Source organism: Xyrauchen texanus, chromosome 3 (assembly GCF_025860055.1).
Source record: "Xyrauchen texanus isolate HMW12.3.18 chromosome 3, RBS_HiC_50CHRs, whole genome shotgun sequence".
NCBI lineage: Eukaryota > Metazoa > Chordata > Actinopteri > Cypriniformes > Catostomidae > Xyrauchen > Xyrauchen texanus.
Window position 1 is genome coordinate 10,992,973 of NC_068278.1, and position 18,162 is coordinate 11,011,134.

At 39.8% G+C, this 18,162-nt stretch overlaps 1 protein-coding gene across 3 annotated transcripts in view; it reads right to left on the reverse strand.

Moving 5' to 3' along the window:
* srek1 (splicing regulatory glutamine/lysine-rich protein 1) overlaps positions 1 to 18,114 on the reverse strand; it is a 34,330-nt gene extending 16,216 nt beyond the window's left edge. Inside the window, exons 1-4 of one of the 3 annotated variants that reach the window (XM_052097887.1) lie at positions 17,299 to 17,432; positions 9,937 to 10,317; positions 6,760 to 6,888; positions 6,307 to 6,422 (exon numbers count right to left, since the gene is read on the reverse strand). In XM_052097887.1, coding sequence (XP_051953847.1) covers positions 6,307 to 6,422; positions 6,760 to 6,790 — 147 coding nt within the window. In that variant the 5' untranslated portion in view covers positions 6,791 to 6,888; positions 9,937 to 10,317; positions 17,299 to 17,432. Of the gene's footprint in view, positions 1 to 6,306; positions 6,423 to 6,759; positions 9,876 to 9,936; positions 10,318 to 17,298; positions 17,433 to 17,870 lie in introns of those variants that run through there. The other 2 variants (XM_052097886.1, XM_052097888.1) reach the window with 2 other exon arrangements.
* Between the last annotated feature and the right edge of the window lie 48 nt (positions 18,115 to 18,162).

The following is an 18,162-nucleotide window of genomic DNA, read 5'->3' on the forward strand; positions in this document are numbered from 1 at the left end:
ATATATATATATATATATATATATATAAATAATTTTTAAATATAACTATGCTTAATTATTTCATCATTATATATTGAATTATTGTTATATGAGGAGCTTTCTCAGCAAATATTTTATATGCGATTAATCACGATTAATTAATCGGGACACCATGTACTTAATTAGATTAAAAACTGTAATGGATTGACAGCCCTAATATATATATTGTGGCGGAATGATCCGCCCCTCTGTCTTGTCATCGTCGTCCCGTCTCTTAGGGCTGCCCCTTCGAAGAGGTGTATAATTAATTTGTCTCGTTCTGACAGCGGTGAATGAAGTACACCTGATGTGAATAATGCTTCATCACAGCTGTCTTTAAAATGCAGAGCACACCTCTTCTCGGGGATCCGGCTTCAAATCTCCATGTGCACACACACACTGGCATCCTTGCATGCCCAGGACCAGAATTGGGAGGGTTGGGACGAGTGGATGCGCCGCCAGACACGCTCCTCGGACCCCCGGATGGATTAAATGAGTCACCGGGGGAAAACCGCACACGCCTTCCTCTCTCACCTGCCACGGGCCTGGGAAGTCAGGCCACCAAGAACACCGAGGACACCTACGACCCTCGCACAGTGGACCCTGGAGGGGAGCGTGTGCAGCCCACAGACCTCATGCCTGGGCCATTCCAAAAGACACTACCCTGCCCTTCACGGAGCCCTGTCTCACCGCAAGGATGCCAGATTCCCCCTTTATTATGAACACTATTCCCCCAGACACTATATTTTCCCCTTTTATGGACATTTTACGTTCATTATTATTTCCAATAAATGCCTCACTGAGGCTTGACGCCACACCAACTGTGTCTGTCTCTTGCTCACACGCCATAATATATATTGTGGCGTGGGGACGTGGTCCTGTGTCTGTCTGCGGGAGAGAGAGAGAGAGAGAGAGAGAGAGAGCGGTAAGGCTTGTCACCTGGTTCATAATTAACCCTAATACCTGTCTCTTGTTATAATGATGTGGAGGGAGACATAAAAGGCACGCCGAGTGTCCAAAGAGAGAGAGAGAGAGAGAGATTGTTTACGGGCATGTCTGTCATGTGTGTGTTTGTGTTTTTAATTTCTTCAGCTTCACACACTCTCACACACACACACACACACACACACAAACAATCGACGGTCACCGTCGGAATCAAAATAAGGTATATACAAAGGAAAGCACTATAGGCTCTCTCCATCTTTGGACACTCGGCGTGCCTTTTATGTCTCCCTCCGCATCACTATAACAAGAGATAGGTGTTAGGGTTAATTTTGAACCAGGTGACAAGCCTTACCACTCTCTCTCTCCCGCAGACCGACACATGACCACGTCCCCACACCACCTATACATATATACACTCACCTAAAGGATTATTAGGAACACCTGTTCAATTTCTCATTAATACAATTATCTAATCAACCAATCACATGGCAGTTGCTTCAATGCATTTAGGGGTGTGGTCCTGGTCAAGACAATCTCCTGAACTCCAAACTGAATGTCAGAATGGGAAAGAAAGGTGATTTAAGCAATTTTGAGTGTGGCATGATTGTTGGTGCCAGACGGGCCGGTCTGAGTATTTCACAATCTGCTCAGTTACTGGGATTTTCACGCACAACCATTTCTAGGGTTTACAAAGAATGGTGTGAAAAGGGAAAAACATCCAGTATGCGGCAGTCCTGTGGGCGAAAATGCCTTGTTGATGCTAGAGGTCAGTGCAGAATGGGCCGACTGATTCAAGCTGATAGAAGAGCAACTTTGCCTGAAATAACCACTCCTTACAACCGAGGTATGCAGCAAAGCATTTGTGAAGCCACAACACGCACAACCTTGAGGCGGATGGGCTACAACAGCAGAAGACCCCACCGGTACCACTCATCTCCACTACAAATAGGAAAAAGAGGCTACAATTTGCAAGAGCTCACCAAAATTGGACAGTTGAAGACTGGAAAAATGTTGCCTGGTCTGATGAGTCTCGATTTCTGTTGAGACATTCAGATGGTAGAGTCAGAATTTGGCGTAAACAGAATGAGAACATGGATCCATCATGCCTTGTTACCACTGTGCAGGCTGGTGGTGGTGGTGTAATGGTGTGAGGGATGTTTTCTTGGCACACTTTAGGCCCCTTAGTGCCAATTGGGCATCGTTTAAATGCCACGGCCTACCTGAGCATTGTTTCTGACCATGTCCATCCCTTTATGGCCACCATGTACCCATCCTCTGATGGTTACTTCCAGCAGGATAATGCACCATGTCACAAAGCTTGAATCATTTCAAATTGGTTTCTTGAACATGACAATGAGTTCACTGTACTAAAATGGCCCCCACAGTCACCAGATCTCAACCCAATAGAGCATCTTTGGGATGTGGTGGAACGGGAGCTTCGTGCCCTGGATGTGCATCCCACAAATCTCCATCAACTGCAAGATGCTATCCTATCAATATGGGCCAACATTTCTAAAGAATGCTTTCAGCACCTTGCTGAATCAATGCCACGTAGAATTAAGGCAGTTCTGAAGGCGAAAGGAGGTCAAACACAGTATTAGTATGGTGTTCCTAATAATCCTTTAGGCGAGTGTATATACACACACACACACACACATACATACATGGGCAGGGGTCAGGGTTGACAGCAACCCCGTAAACCTACTCTGAAGGCATTGATGTCTGGCGGAGCATCACAGTCCTGTAAACCTATGCTCTTAGATGTAGAGGCATGCAGATATTTTGTCATATGATACCGCATTGTACTAGTGCTACTACTAAACTTGAAAGTCCTATTTTACAATTTGCATATGAACATGTCATCTTCATGCACAGCACATTCTTCATATTTCCTTGTCATTTACATTGAGAGGAAAGTTTAGGTGTTAAAAGTGTCCACGTCTTAACATGCCCTACACGTTAAACCCCTAAAGTTAACAGCCATCAATTTAGCAGAGTCAATCTGTCTGTTCTTGATGCCTTGATGCTATTTTAGTTGGTCCATGTACACATACATCATAGAAGCACTTTTTTAAGTGTGGTTACTGTGGTTTTCTGACGTTCAGGAGGCATGATTATTACATACATTTGAACGTATATATATATATATATATATATATATATATATATATATATATATACAAATATAAAACACACACAATAACCGTGTTAATTCAACAGCATCCTGTTTTACACCACATGCCGAAGCAGGACAGAAGCAGTGCATATTTTTTCCGCCGTCCATATTAACAAGTGCATTCACTTCGCAAGCAGAAGCAGTGCGTCAGCTCGGGAACAGCGTGTGAACTGAACTATATCGGGAGTTTCAATTTTGAGTCTATATTTGCTACCCTGCTCAAGCTGAATTAAAGTGACACTCCACTGATGAAGAGGATTTGATACGAGAAAGTAGATATTGCACAGAATAAGTTTATATTTGTTAGCTATTCTGTTTTTGTATTAATTACAGCTTGTAAGAAAACCAAATAATAAAATTTCCCTTTAACCATCCTTGTGTCTGTGGCTTAACTTTCTCTCCATGCACATGTGAGTGTGTGAGATGTGTGAATGTGTGAGAGAGAAAGCGTGCACTCAAATGCAACCGATGGTGAGAAAATGGCACTTTTAAATGCAAGAGTAACAAAGTTATGATGGAACATGATTACTGTCATTGTCATTAGGGATGCACCGATACCACTTTTACTCTTCCGATCTGATTCCGATATCAGAAATCTCAGTATACCAATATATAAATGGTAATTTTCCAATATAAGCCGATATAAATTTGCAGCTGGACTGTAAAGGACTCAGATCTCTTTTTTGTTCAGTCTAGTTGTAAAACATCAGCTCACTTTTCATTCAGTTATTTTGTGGAACTCATTCAACTTAAATATTATTATAATTTCAAAAAAATATATATAATAATAATAATAATATATTATAACAGTAATGTATAGTAATATATCTCAATCGTGCACCTTTTGTCACGGATCCAAAGGTCTCTCTCTCACTCTCTCTTTCTTCCTCACTGCTGTCAAAACACTCTGATAACACGCATCTGCATATCATTAGTGGCTAATCAAGGACTGCATATATACCCCGCTTTCACACACACTCTATGTCTGTTCTCATCTATAGTATATCTCTGAGACTCCAGACCTTTCTAATGTCAAACATACCCGTGTCTTCATTATTGCCTGCAAATATCATAAGACTGTTGTGAGTTATCTGTTCATCGTGTCTATATCCTGTCTGGATATTACTCACCTGCTGTTTGCCACTCTGCTTAACTGGATTTACTCACAATGTTTACATCACTGTTTCAATCATCTGTTCAATAAACTCTGCTACTGAGTTCATATCTCTGCCTCCATGGCACGTTTAACTTTTAAACCCTCAGGCTTTTATTTTGACATTCTGAACTCTCCAGGATGTCCTGCATGTGTCTGTTTGTAGGCAAGTTCACAGCAGTTTAATTCGTTTCTTATTCAAGTTCTGGTAAAATGCACCTCCAGTGCCATTCTAAATGCATATTATAAGTGAACCGAACTATTGAGCATCTACATCGGAGATATTGTTTGTGAGCAGCGCTCAAATATTGCGCACCGCTGTGAAGGCTAAAAATAGGTGCGAGAGCAGCGCCATTCACTGACGCACTGGAGCTGCACGTGCATTTTATATATTTACTTATTAAACAGCTTTTGTGATTCACAGATCAATCGCACGTTCAAGTGGCTTTGAATAAAATGCACGAGTCATATGAACAACTTTAATTGTGTTTTAATGGTTCTTTTATATCATTTTTTGAGCTTGATAGTAACATGACTAACACACAGTATCGGATTTAGATCGGGCTCGACGGACCGATACCTGATCCGTTTAAAAACTTCAGTATTGGAGCCAATACCGATCCAGGGTGTGTTTACACTTGTAGTTTGGTTCTCTTGGTCCGGACCAAAAAAATTAAATTCAAAACATCCTAAACAATGCTGGATGCTGGGCAAAATGCGCTCGTTAGATTTATACATGTATATATGCTGGTATTTTTACCAGCTGAGAACAAACAAAGAGCTAAAATGTTTTGTAAAGGGTCAAAACAGCACCAGGAATTCCTCCGTTGCACACACAAGCGAAGATATGCTGCAAGGACAGCTGACGGGCAGTTCTGATGGCAGTACCGAACTGTAATGGGCAACACAGCTCCTATGATGAGAAGAACCAGGCATGCTTGAGGTCAGTATTAGGCAAATTACTTCCTGTTTTTGGTCTGTTAGTCGTCCTTGGTTATTGTTGTGTTTGTATATCAATCGAACGGCACCAGAGTTCGTTTGCAAGCGGATCGAGCCATACTATTCAGGCGGACTCGGTCCGCTTGTTTGGTGCGCACCAAGGATCGGGTGATTGCGTTCACACTTGTTCAAATAAACCGCACTAACAGAGCAATCGCACCAGAGTTAATTTTAACTGAATCAAACCTGCCAAGTGTGAACACACCCTTAGAGTCATTAACCTCCAATTTTTTGCCCTGTAGTCCTGAAAGGTGATGGGTGATGGCTGCACTGATTAACCACTTGTGCATTGGTTCAGTTTACTGCCGAGGCGAACAGTTGATGGAGGAATTTGCTGGGTCTTAAAGATGTTTTTTAGCTGTCTGGTCGGCTACTATTTCCTTGCACGGCTGGTGAAACTCTTAAAATATAATGTAGAATTTCCTACCAGGAGGACATGTCCCTACACCCCATGTTATAATGGTTGCTACAGCCCTAGTTTTGACATTAATTTATGTTGTAGGACAAAACATCCACATATTGTAATGACCTTATTTAAATAATATGTAAAAAATCCCAAGGAAACCCATGGCAAATTAGACTTCCAGGTTCGCCTACAAATTGACATCACGGCTGATCAGCTCTATAGTGGTATAATGGATTATGTAATCCAGACCGCTAGAGGGTGCAGCTTGCTCACATAGTGCTGACTGGAGCACTGAAATCAGACTTTATTTCAAATGCAGCCTTTTAAGGTTTAGTAATCCCGCAAGGGTATTCAGTCGTGCCACATTAATGGATACCGATTACCGATGTCTCAGAAGTCAAAGTCTGCTGATTTCAAAGCATTTTCAATATATCGGTGCATCCCTAAATTGAAGTGCAAAATCCCTAAATTTTGAAAGGTTAACAATTTTCAAATTATCTGGAGGTCCTTCAAATAAATCATTTAGGTCAAAGGGGTTCAGCTAAACAAAGACATTTTGGGAACCCCTAGTTTATAGAGTTCTGTGTGTGTGTGTGTGTGTTTTTTTACGTTCTGTAGCGTAGCAGGGCTGGGAATAGGCAGAAGTCCTCCACCGCTCATCAGGCTAGCGACAGGTGGGGCGGGGGCCAAAAGCGAGAGTGCCTTTGCCTCTTCAGGGATTTTTCCTTAAGAACAAAAGCACTAGCATTAGAGAGGCCAATGGAGATGTCGCCCACTGCTTCACCTACGACTTCACCCAAGAAGCGGAGTCCTCCAACTAGCGCCTAGCGCTCTAACACCCACCCTGAGCATCTCCATCCCTCACCATTAACAGTCTTCTCAAACAATCTGAACTAGCATAGCAACTCTCCTTTTTACTATCAACACAAGACATACTGTAAAACAGGATGACTTTTGCACAAAGAAAACAGAGAAATTGTGATTTGTCCTTTCCTCTCTTTTAAAACAAAAGATCAGAACAGAACATGTAGAGAATGAGTTAACACTTGTGGGATGGGTCACCTGTACTGGAAACATATTGGTCATGAACCATACGATATCAAGCATGGATGCTTTTCTCCCTGGGGCGATCGTTTCGCAGTGTTGGAAAGGGTGTGCAACACAAGACAACCGTTCATGTTGGCTGCATCACTAATAGCACACAGAACATCAGATACAGAAAAGAAGAACATTTAAGTGTCTGAGAAATCCTCACCCCCTTCAAACTGACACCCCTGAAAAGTTTTGCCTTGACAATTAATTTGAAAAAAATGTTAACAACAAATTTCTCTAAATATGTGTTTCTGCCAATGTTGGTACAGATATCTATGCATGCTCGGTGCTTACAGTAACTATAGTTATCATGGGTAAACTGATTGTTCGTATGGCTGTGCTTTTGAATGGAGAACATTAAAACCTCTATGGATGTGAGGTTCAACCACTTTAGTACTACAAGTATGTACATTTTAGGAAATGTTCTCCCCAAAACCATGCAATAACATGTGCTATAGGTGAGTATATTTTTTAATGAATTTTGCTATGTCCTGTCATTGCAATAAATGTGCCTTGGATCAGACGGTTATAATTTTACTGATTTAATGTTTTAGACGCAATGTTAGAAAATACTTGTATTTGCATTCTCTCTTATTGGTGCTTCATTAGGTGGTCTTTGTAGGAGTAGCCTGTCAAAACTCTGTCAAAGACAATGCATCATTGCAAATGGAATTAAATAGTCATAAGCATGTCAACCTCCAAAGCATGACTGCTAATTTTGAATTACTACAAAATCTTTTTCAATCTTTAAAGTCGGTCTCATATGGCCACTGCTACAAAACGTGGCTCTACAAAATATTAAAACATGAGGATAAAATACTAATGCAAACATTTTAGTCTTTGACCTTTGTTAAGAATGCTTTCAAACATAAAACGCAACATTTATGAATTTTGATGATTTGAACAGAAAAAGTTACTTAAGAACTTGTAATTCAGTAAAATTAGATAATTATTTACAGGGGTAGTTCACTCAAAAATTCTGTCAAGATTTATGCCATTCCAAACCTGTATGACTTTCCATGCTTGCTAATGTTCACACCTGACCTCAGGTCAGGCAGAAGTGAGATTGAGTTTCAAGAGCTATGGCAGAAGGCAAGATTTTTTGTGAATATCCACTTAAAAATTGGTCTGTTTCTCACACAAAGCTAACATATGGCTTGAGATGACTTGGAAAACATTGTGCGAATCAAATGGACTACTTTTCTTGTGCTTTTTTGGGAGCTTGAGAGCCTCCGTACCCATTCACTTTCATATACATACATATATATATATATATAATAAAATAAAAAAGCTACCAGGATACTTTTCAAACATAGAAGAAAGTCATGCGGTTTGGGGAAGATATACAGTGTATTCAGAAAGTATTCAGACCACTTCATTTTTCACTTTTTTTCTTTGCATCTTTATGCTAAAATGATTTAAATAATTTTTTCACATCAATCTACACTCCATACTCTATAATAACAAGGCAAAAAAAAATATTTTTGATAACTTTGCAAATTTCCATATATATATAAACTATTTTTATAAGTATTTAGACCCTTTGCTATGACACTTGAAATTTAGCTCAGGTGCATCCAATTTCTCTGGATCAACTTTGAGATGTTTCTACACTTCGATTGGAGTCCACTGGTGGCAAATTCAATTGATTGGGCAGATTTGGAAAGGCACACACTGGTCCATATAAGATCTCAAGGCTGAAAATGTATATCAGAGGAAAAACAAAGCCATGACGTCAAAGAAACTGCCTGCAGAGCTCAGAGACAGGATTGTGTCAAGGAACAGATCTGGTGAAGGCTGAAAACATATTTGGACTCACTGAAGCTTCCCAAGAGCACAGTGGCCTCAATAATTCTTAAATGGAAGTTCGGGACAACCAGGACTCTTCCTAGAGCTGGCCACCCGGCCAAACTGAGCAATCGGGGGAGAAGGGCCATGGGAAGAGAGGTGACCAAGAACCCGATGTTCACTCTGGTTGAGCTCCAGGGATCCTGTGTAGAGATGTGAGAAACTTGCAGCAGGACAACCATCACTGCAACACTCGACCAATCTGGTCTTTATAGCAGAGTGGCCAGACTGAAGCCTCTCCTCAGTGCAAGACTCATAAAAAAAGCACATAAAGGACACTTAGACTGTGAGAAACAAGATTCTCTGGTCTGATGAAATGAAGATTGAACTTCATGTCTAGAGGAACTAGGCACTGCACATCACCTGCACAATACCATCCCAACAGTGAAGCATGGTATTGGTAGCATCATGCTATGGGGGTCTTTTTCAGCTGCAGGGACTGGGTTTGGGATTGGTCAGGGTTAAAGGAAAGCTGAACGCAGCAAAATACAGAGATATCCTTAAAGAAATCCTGGTCCAGAGCGCTCAGAGACCACAGACTGTGCCAAAGGTTCACCTTCCAACAGTGCAATGACCACAAGCACACAGTTAAGACAATGCAAGTGTGGCTTAGGGACAACTCTGTAATGTCCTTGAGATGCCAGCCAGAGCCCGGACTTGAACCCAATCGAACATCTCTGGTGAGACCTGAAAATGGCTGTCCACCGATGGTCCCCATACAACCTGACAGAGCTGGAGAGGATCTACAGAGAAGAATGGCAGAAATCCCCCAAATCCATGTATGCAAAGCTTGTCGCATCATACCCAAAAGGACTTGAGGCTGTAATCGCTACCAAAGGTGATTCAACTAAGTACTGAGTTAAGGGTCTGAATACTTTGTAAATGTGATATTTCAGTTTTTTCGTAATAATACATTTGAAGTTATCAAAAACCTGGTTTTTGATTTGTTATTATGGGGTATGTAGTGTAGATTGATGTGAATTTTTTTTTATATTTAAAGCATTTTAGCATAAGACTGCAACATCACCAAATTAAAAAGGGGGTCTGAATAATTTCTGAATGCACTGTAAGTGTACATAAAACAAAAATTTTAATTTTTGGGTGTACTATCCCTCAAGGGGTCTGAACACATTCATGAGGCACTGTGCATATTACATAATGCTTCAGTTAAATGGATATTAACTATTATTCTTCTGAATTAAAAAAACCTAACCAGATCAGTGGAGAGGAGCGAGAGAAAGAGAGAGAGGAGGAGTATATCTGAACATAATTTAACATTAGTAACGGATGCCCTTGTACCGTTCAAACTTCCCTCCAATACTGGATGTCAAGTCAACCTGGACAGCTTTCAAAGACAGGCAAATGAGAGAAACTGTAGGATTGGGGCAAGGGACAGGGGGGCAGGAAAAAAAAAAAGAAAAAAGAAAAGAAAAACAACACAATGAATATGCAAATCTTCTAAAAGGCAAAAAACATGTGAGAGAAATAAAACAAAAAGGAAATGAAATGAAAATAAATTAAAAAGAGACAAGGTCTCCATCTTGGTAGGTTCAGCGGCTACGCTCCTGGTCACATTCCCCCCTTGAAGGCAGCGTGGGCCCCCGCGGGTATAGTGGCTTGGAAAACAAAGCCTTGAGTCAGGCTAGTGTAGTAGTGTAACGCCTGGGCCACTCTAGTCATCTGATATGCACACATAATCAACACAGAAAAAACATACAAAAACCAAATTAATCAACGTAGTAAGCCATCCAGAACCAAGTCACGAGGACAAGCATTTCAAGCAAGAGGGAAGCTCTGTTTGTCATGAATATGGATGTTTACAGTAAGAGACAAAAAAAAAAAAGAGAGAGAAACAAGTGGTTAGCCAGTTGTTGCACTGTAGACTTTGAGAAGACCTCACCCTATAACCTCATACCCTGTAGCCATCATACTCTTACAATGCTCATATTAAAATCAGCACTTTCCACAAAGAGGAGACTGCAAAAGAGCTTGAAACTTCAAAATGTCAATTTGTAGTTCTGTATCACCAAACAACCAGTAAAGCAAGTACAATACCTTTAGTGTTGAGCAAATGCTGATTGTCAACCTCAGGCGAACAAACCAAATCTTATTTTATATGGGGTTTGTACATTTTTTAAACCCTGTAACCAAAATTTTTGAAATCTCATAATTTAAAACCCTATTTTGTGTAATTTGTTTAAAAAAAACTTAAAAAAAACAACAAAAGGGGTTTGCATATTTATTAGGGCTGTCAATTTATAGTTAATTTACTGTGATTATATGAAAAATAAAGTTCACCCAAAAATGAAAAGATGTGTATGACTTTTTCTTCTGCAGAACACAAATGAAGATTTTTAGGAGAATATCTCAGCTCTGTTGGTCCATACAAGTGAATGGTGACCAAAACTTTCAATCTCCAAAAAGGACATAAAAGGCAGCATAAAAGTATTCTATAAGACTCCAGTTGTTTAATCTTTTTCTTCTGAAGTGATCCAATTTTGTTGGGTGAGAACTCAATTTTCACTATAAATCTTGACATCAGCAGTCTCCTTGGCGATCATTCAAGCCCAATAACTCTTCAGGTGCCATCTAGTGCTCTGCACATGCATCAGTTCTTGCTCAAATTCGATTGGATCACTTCAAAAGACATGGATTAAACCACTGGAGCTGAAGTATTCTTCTAAAAAAAATTATTTGTGTTCAGCAGAAGAAAGTCATCCACATTTAGGATGGCATGAGTGAGTATAATGAGAGTAAAATGGGTTTTTCAAAGTTTCAAATTAGATTTAACTTGACACAGCATTGTAAACAAATATGCTTACGAATAAAGGCCTGTTCACACCAAATCAGAGACGGTTTTGCAAGACGAACCTCTGACGGAAGCTCTATTCACACGAAGTATGTAAACAAAATTAAACTATTTATATTATGTTAGAGATTAATATAATAAATGCTGTTAAAGCATATATTTTCCTAATTTGGCATAACTGTTTCATTATGTTCTTTCCATGGTGTTGATGCATTTTGAGGAGTATATAATCTGTGTTTTTTATGCGAGTGACATGAGTAAAGAATGCTATTATTTATTTGCATATGTATTTTGCTACAAGTAGGTCTATATTCCAGACTCCTGAACTCAACTTCTCTATATTCTTCTTCTGGATTAATGCCAGGATAATATAACACATGGTATAAAGATATAAATACACTTGGAATAATGTACAATGAGAATAACAATATACACCGATCACCCACAACATTAAAACCACCGTGTAGGTCACCCTCGTGCCATTCTGAGATGCTATTCTTCTCACCACAATTGTACAGAGAGGTTATCTGAGTTACTGTAGACTTTGTCAGTTCAAACTAGTCTGACCATTCTCTGTTGACCTCTCTCATCAACAAGACATTTCCATCTGCAGAACTGCCCGTCACTGAATATTTTTGTTTTCGGCACAATTCTGAGTAAATTCTAGAGACTGTTGTGTGTGGAGATCAGCAGTTACAGAAATAATCAAACCAGCCCTTCTGGCACCAACAAACATCCATGCGATTATCTAATCAGCCAATCGTGTGGCAGCAGTGCAGTTCACAAAATCATTCAGATATGGGTCAGGAGCTTCAGTTAATGTTCACATCAACCGGGGACCTGGGTAGCTCAGCGAACATTGACGCTGACTACAACCCCTGGAGTCACACGAGTTTGAATCCAGGGCGTGACGAGTGGCTCCAGCCAGGTCTCCCAAGCAACCAAATTGGCCCGGTTGCTAGGCGTGGTAAGTTGTGTGTGGATCACGGAGTGTAGCATGAGCCTCCACGTGCTGCGAGTCTCCACGGTGTCATGCACAGCGAGCCACGTGATAAGATGCGTGGATTGATGTTCTCAGAAGCAGAGGCAGCTGAGACTTGTCCTTCACCATCCAGATTGAGGTGAGAAACGGTGCCACCATGAGGTCCTACTAAGTAGTGGGAATTAAGAATTTGAAATTGGGAGAAATTAGGATTTTTTTTTTCTTTTAAATGTTCAAATCAACCATCAGAATGGGGAGAAAATGTGAACTCACTGATTTAGACAGTGGCATGATTGTTGGTGCCAGATGGGCTGGTTTGAGTATTTCTGTACCTGCTGATCTCCTGGGATTTTCACACACAACAGTCTCTAGAGTTTACTCAAAACATCTAATAAGGAGCAGTCCTGTGGATGGAAATGCCTTGTTGATGAGAGAGGTCAACAGAGAATGGCCAGACTGGTTCAAATTGTCAAAGTCTATAGTAACTCAGATAACCGCTCTGTATAATTGTAGTGAGAAGAACAGTTGCCGGTTGGCGCTGATTTGGTGGCACGAGGGGGACATACACAATACTAGGCAGGTGATTTTAATGTTGTGGCTGATCAGTGTATATTCACCATACAATATAGAAGCTTATAAAATTCTTATTTGATTAATTGTACAGCCCTGAAGGATCGTGAAATTAGTCTACTGATGCACTCTATGAAACTTAATGGCCAAATAAAATGCCCATTAAAATTATCGCGATATTGTTGAATTTTACATCATCAGCAAAATCATCGTTATTATATTGTGGCTATTCAATGTATCGCCCAGCCCTATGTCCTACTAAGTGCTGTTTAGCATGTTAAGGCTGTCTACTGTTTGAGAGGTTCAACTTCATTAGGGTAACCAGATGACAATGATAAAAAAATCGTCGCAACAGGAAATTCCTGTTTTCACTTTAACAGCTCCCCAGTATTAGTACCTCTGTAGGGATACGAAACACGGCATGTAAAATCAGGACTGTCCTAGTTTTTTCGGGACATCTGGTCATCCTAGACTTCATCAACAATGCTTTAAACAAGAAATTGTCACTGGAATTCAAATGGTTTGCATCAGTTTTAAGGTCTGCGGTGTGATATCGAGGGAAGCCCAATTGTCGCAAGCACACTCCAGAGATACAGTAGGTTAGAGCAGAGCAGATCATTTGTGCGAGAGGCTCTGTGATGGTGAAAAACCAGAATTCAATCGCACCGTGCAAATGTGTTTTTTAGATGATAAGCATTTTTAGCATGTATAAGTGCCGAACGTTACATGAACATCATAATGGGTGGAATGTTGTTGAGTGGGGTGGGGGGGGGGGTGTTTGCTGTCCTTTTCTGCTTATTGCGGCACCGTTTTGTGGTCCGTTCAGCATAAAGCTGCGTTCACACTGCCAGTTCGCTGCATGTCACCAGTGGCTGCCGGTTAGGTCGCTAGTGGTGTGTATGGACAGTCTAAACAGCACCGTTTCTTTACAATTAATGTTATTTTTTTTTAAATATAAGGATCAAGTGAGCTCTAACATCTTCTCTCGTATTGGCTGTTGCTCCCGAAAGTCGCTCATCATTTGCATAAAGTTAAACATTTCTCAACTTTGTCGCATCGCTGGACACACCCACTTCCGGTCGCCATCGCTCGTGTTGCCAGAAGTCGCAAGCTCTCATTGAAAATGAATGAGATGTGGTCGTTTTGTCGCTGCGTGTCGCTGGCAGTGTGAAGCAGCGGCTCATTGTTGCTTATCGCGGCCCATTCAGCACGTTTCGCGGCCGAACCACTGGCCCGCTCTGTTCTCCCGATGGACATTCCAGCAATCATTTGATTGGAATATCAAGTAATTTTTTCAATAACAAATTGTAACAGTCCTAGATTGACAGCCCTAATATTTAGCTTAAATTAAGCTATCATTCAGTAGGGGCTAGAAAGTTTGGGGCCAAATGTAAGATTGTAGTTATTCAACTTAAATTTCCCATAACTTAAAATGAAAAAATATTTGTTTTAGCATTTTTCTTGGTGGAGAATTACTTGTCTACCATGCTGTAGAGAGGGTTGCCAAATGATACCAATTCTTTAGTGTTTCAATTTAAAGGGATGCTCCATGTTTTTAATATGGGGAAACATCATGCATTAACAGTGTTGCTTGTGCAATGTGGGACACAGCTAAATATGATGTTCTAGCCAATAAAATAAGTAAATTATTACAAATATGTTTTATGCCAAGAACTGGATAGCAATTCAACATGTGTCAAAATTATGATTTTTATTGTGGAAGACAATCTAGAACAAGGGTGTCCAAACTACGACCCACGGGCCATCTGCAACCCGCCGACTGCTCTGATGCGGCCCGCTAGAGATTTTGGAAACAGAACATAATTTGGTCAGCTACTGAAAAATAATATGAAATTCATATTCTAAACACTGGGTGTCGCTATCATGGATAGCCACATTTCACTGCGCATTTGTCTCCACTAGTGCGTTATCTTTAGTTGACACCAGCTTCATCCATTGGACAGGTTCAGAAGTATGGAATCTTCCAGATTTCCACGGATGAAGCGACACCCAAAAGCATAATGCGTTTGGTACAGGACTGGTGTCGGTTGATTCTTTACTCATGCATTCGCTCTCACTAAAATGTCCCGATACTATGCATCATACAACTGATTAGAGCTGCTGTTGTGCAGCGCGAGCGGCCACACCAAGGTTGAGCTCTCTAGAATGTCTTCTGCAGCACTGGGAAGTTTATTAATTGTTGTGAATTGGTTAGTTTTGATGTTTCGTTGAAACAAGAAAATTGATTCAAGGACATAAGAGAGCGCTATAAACACTCGCGCATCTCTGCTAGTACTGCGCATGCGCCAAGCTTGCACTTGTGTAACAACCAAATAAAAAGGGTGCGCAATCATTTTGATTAAATTAAAATTGGATTTGGAACATAAGTGACAACAGAAAAGAAATAATGATTGAATTACTATTAAATAATGAGTAATTCCTTGAATCACATTATATGAGGAAAACGTAACATATTCTGATTATTGTTTTGCCTCAGCCAAACACTGCTTGTGCTTTCCAGTGATACTGAATGGACATCAAACAATAAAAACACAAAATCCAAGGGCATTAAAAGTAACAAGTTGTTACCCAGTATAGTATTTGTAACATTGCTGCATTGTCAGAAATTATATTTCCATAAAGGGGACAATAATTGCCCATCTTTCAGGGGACTTATGCTTATGAGGGTGTTAGCTCTAAACATTTTCATTAATTTATTCAAAACATATTTATGTGATAGTGTGTAATGCTACTCTTAAAGTACAATTTGTAGAGTATCAAAAATCAGATGGTACAAAAACAAAACAAAAAAGAAACCAGTCCATTTTCTTTTCCTTTTTTTTTTTTTAACTTTATGGCATTTTAAAATATATAGGTATATATATATATATATATATATATATATATATATAATTTCTGGGGGCATTTCTCCTCTGAGCCCCTTTCATTTCTGACCCTGCATCACTGTTCTAATACAAGCGTTCTTGGTGACAGAAATAGCCTTTATTCAAACAAAATGGGATTAAAATTTGCATATTAAATCATACCATATAAAGATAATGAAATAGTGGAATCTAGCCTTTTTTTTGTTGTTAAATAAATCTTATTATTATAACGATGCGTCCTGCAACACCTTATTATTTTTTTTTTCATCTGACCCCCAGAAGAAAAAAGTTTGGACACCCCTGATCTAGAAGGTCAAGACCCCTGAGGTGAGACAGGATAAAATACAAATTTTGAAGGGGCGTGGTCCAGACATTTGACGTGATTAAAACCAGCTACTTTTAATGCAATGGTTATTTTAGAGATAATATTTAACATACTCATGGGATTACATGGGGTAAACCTTTATTACATTAAAGATTGGTTTGTAATTTGTCCCTCATTAAATCTCTGTGACAAACTCACCTTCAATGAATTAGTGTGGGCTGATTTTGTTGTTCCTGTGAGCTATAGCATTTCAAAATTGGTCCTTACATTGCACGTACAGTTCACATATAGCAAGCAACTCAGCTAAATTCATCAAACAAGCTAATCTGAACAAGTAACTATAGCATCAAAAAACTAGATACCTTGAACTATCATTCATTCTGTCTGTTCAAACACAGACACTATAAAGGCCACTTAAAGGTTAGGGTGCCTCAAGTCACTCTCAACAAAGTCTGAAATCTTCCATTTGACCACTGTTCATTCAAAATCATGCAATGCATGAAATGGCTTGACAATTTTAGCTTCAATCAAATTAATTAATTAACCGAATAAATTAATGGGCACACAGATCTATCTTTAAATTAAGGAGAACACTCTGTAAATATGATTTATGCAATGTATGGCATTACTTACTGATTTACATTTGTATTAATATTAGTATTTTAAAATCACACTACTGGGACCAATACATTGAATTGCATCAGTGTTAAACCCCTTTATTAACCAATTAAACTGTGCCGTTTCGATCAACACTAAAAGTGTGTTCACAAGGTTCTGATGCGGTTACATAACACAGAGTATGATCTTAATCACCTCCATAATTTCCACATCCTCTATCTCACCTGATAAACAAGAGAGCCGATGTCATTCCACCCACCTCTATTGCGCACATCATAATATATAGGACAGCTGACAGCAGTCATACCTCAGCACACACAATCACACGTACATCATACACATCTGGAGCACAGAATAATGTCAGGAAAGCAATAATGCTTTGCTTCTTCTCAAAAGCTTGATTTGAAGTCAGATACTCAGTGTCTTTCTATGATCAAGCACACAAAAGTAACACGCACGCAGGCATACTAACCTTCAGCGCACGGCACAACAATCAATGCTCTGTCAATAAAAACAGTGTTGGTTAAATGTTGTGCCACACCAACACTGGAAGCCTCTTGATACTTTATGTAACAAACTTTGGAGGAAAAGGAAAGAGGTGCATTGCTGAAAGAGAAGAAAACAACACAAGTGATTTAATCTCTTATTGTTGCATATTAAATAGATTTGAACCATTTGAATACCTTTAATGGCTCTTACTGCATTTGCTTTGGTGTTCCATGTTAATTCCATGGTATATAAACATAGTAATGCATCAGTATCATGCATGCTACATATCAAAGCAGAATGGTATTGCCATTTGACACTATTACTAGTACCATGGCAGAGTGTATTTGATGTTTGTGTTGAATCATACTGTATATGGTCTGTGTTTTGTTATGTGTAGTGTCCTGAGTGTGTGTTGTTATCACTCTAATGTGCATGTATGCATTGTGGTTGATAATAATCTATAGCTTCCATTTGACGTGTGTACTGATGTGTTAATGTATGGTGTGAATGCATGACGTGAGTGTTGTTGTTGTTGTTGTTGTTGTTGTGACTCACTCCGGCGGATACAGCCGCAGCTCTTCGACGTCTCCCAAGAAGCCGAAGAGAGTTCTCATCTGATCACTGCTCACCGACGATGATAGATTAGTGATTTGAATCACGTTTGTCCCAGGCATCCCGCTCATTTCACACAACACTGAGGTCCAATAATATTAAATACAGTGATGTCCCCGAGCGATTAGCCCTCTGCTAGCCCTGTCCTGATGGAAAAGTTGTTAGTATGAACGCTGTGAACAGCAGCAGTCGGAGGATGAGCTCCGCTTAGACAACAGCGCCGCCCGCTGCCTGG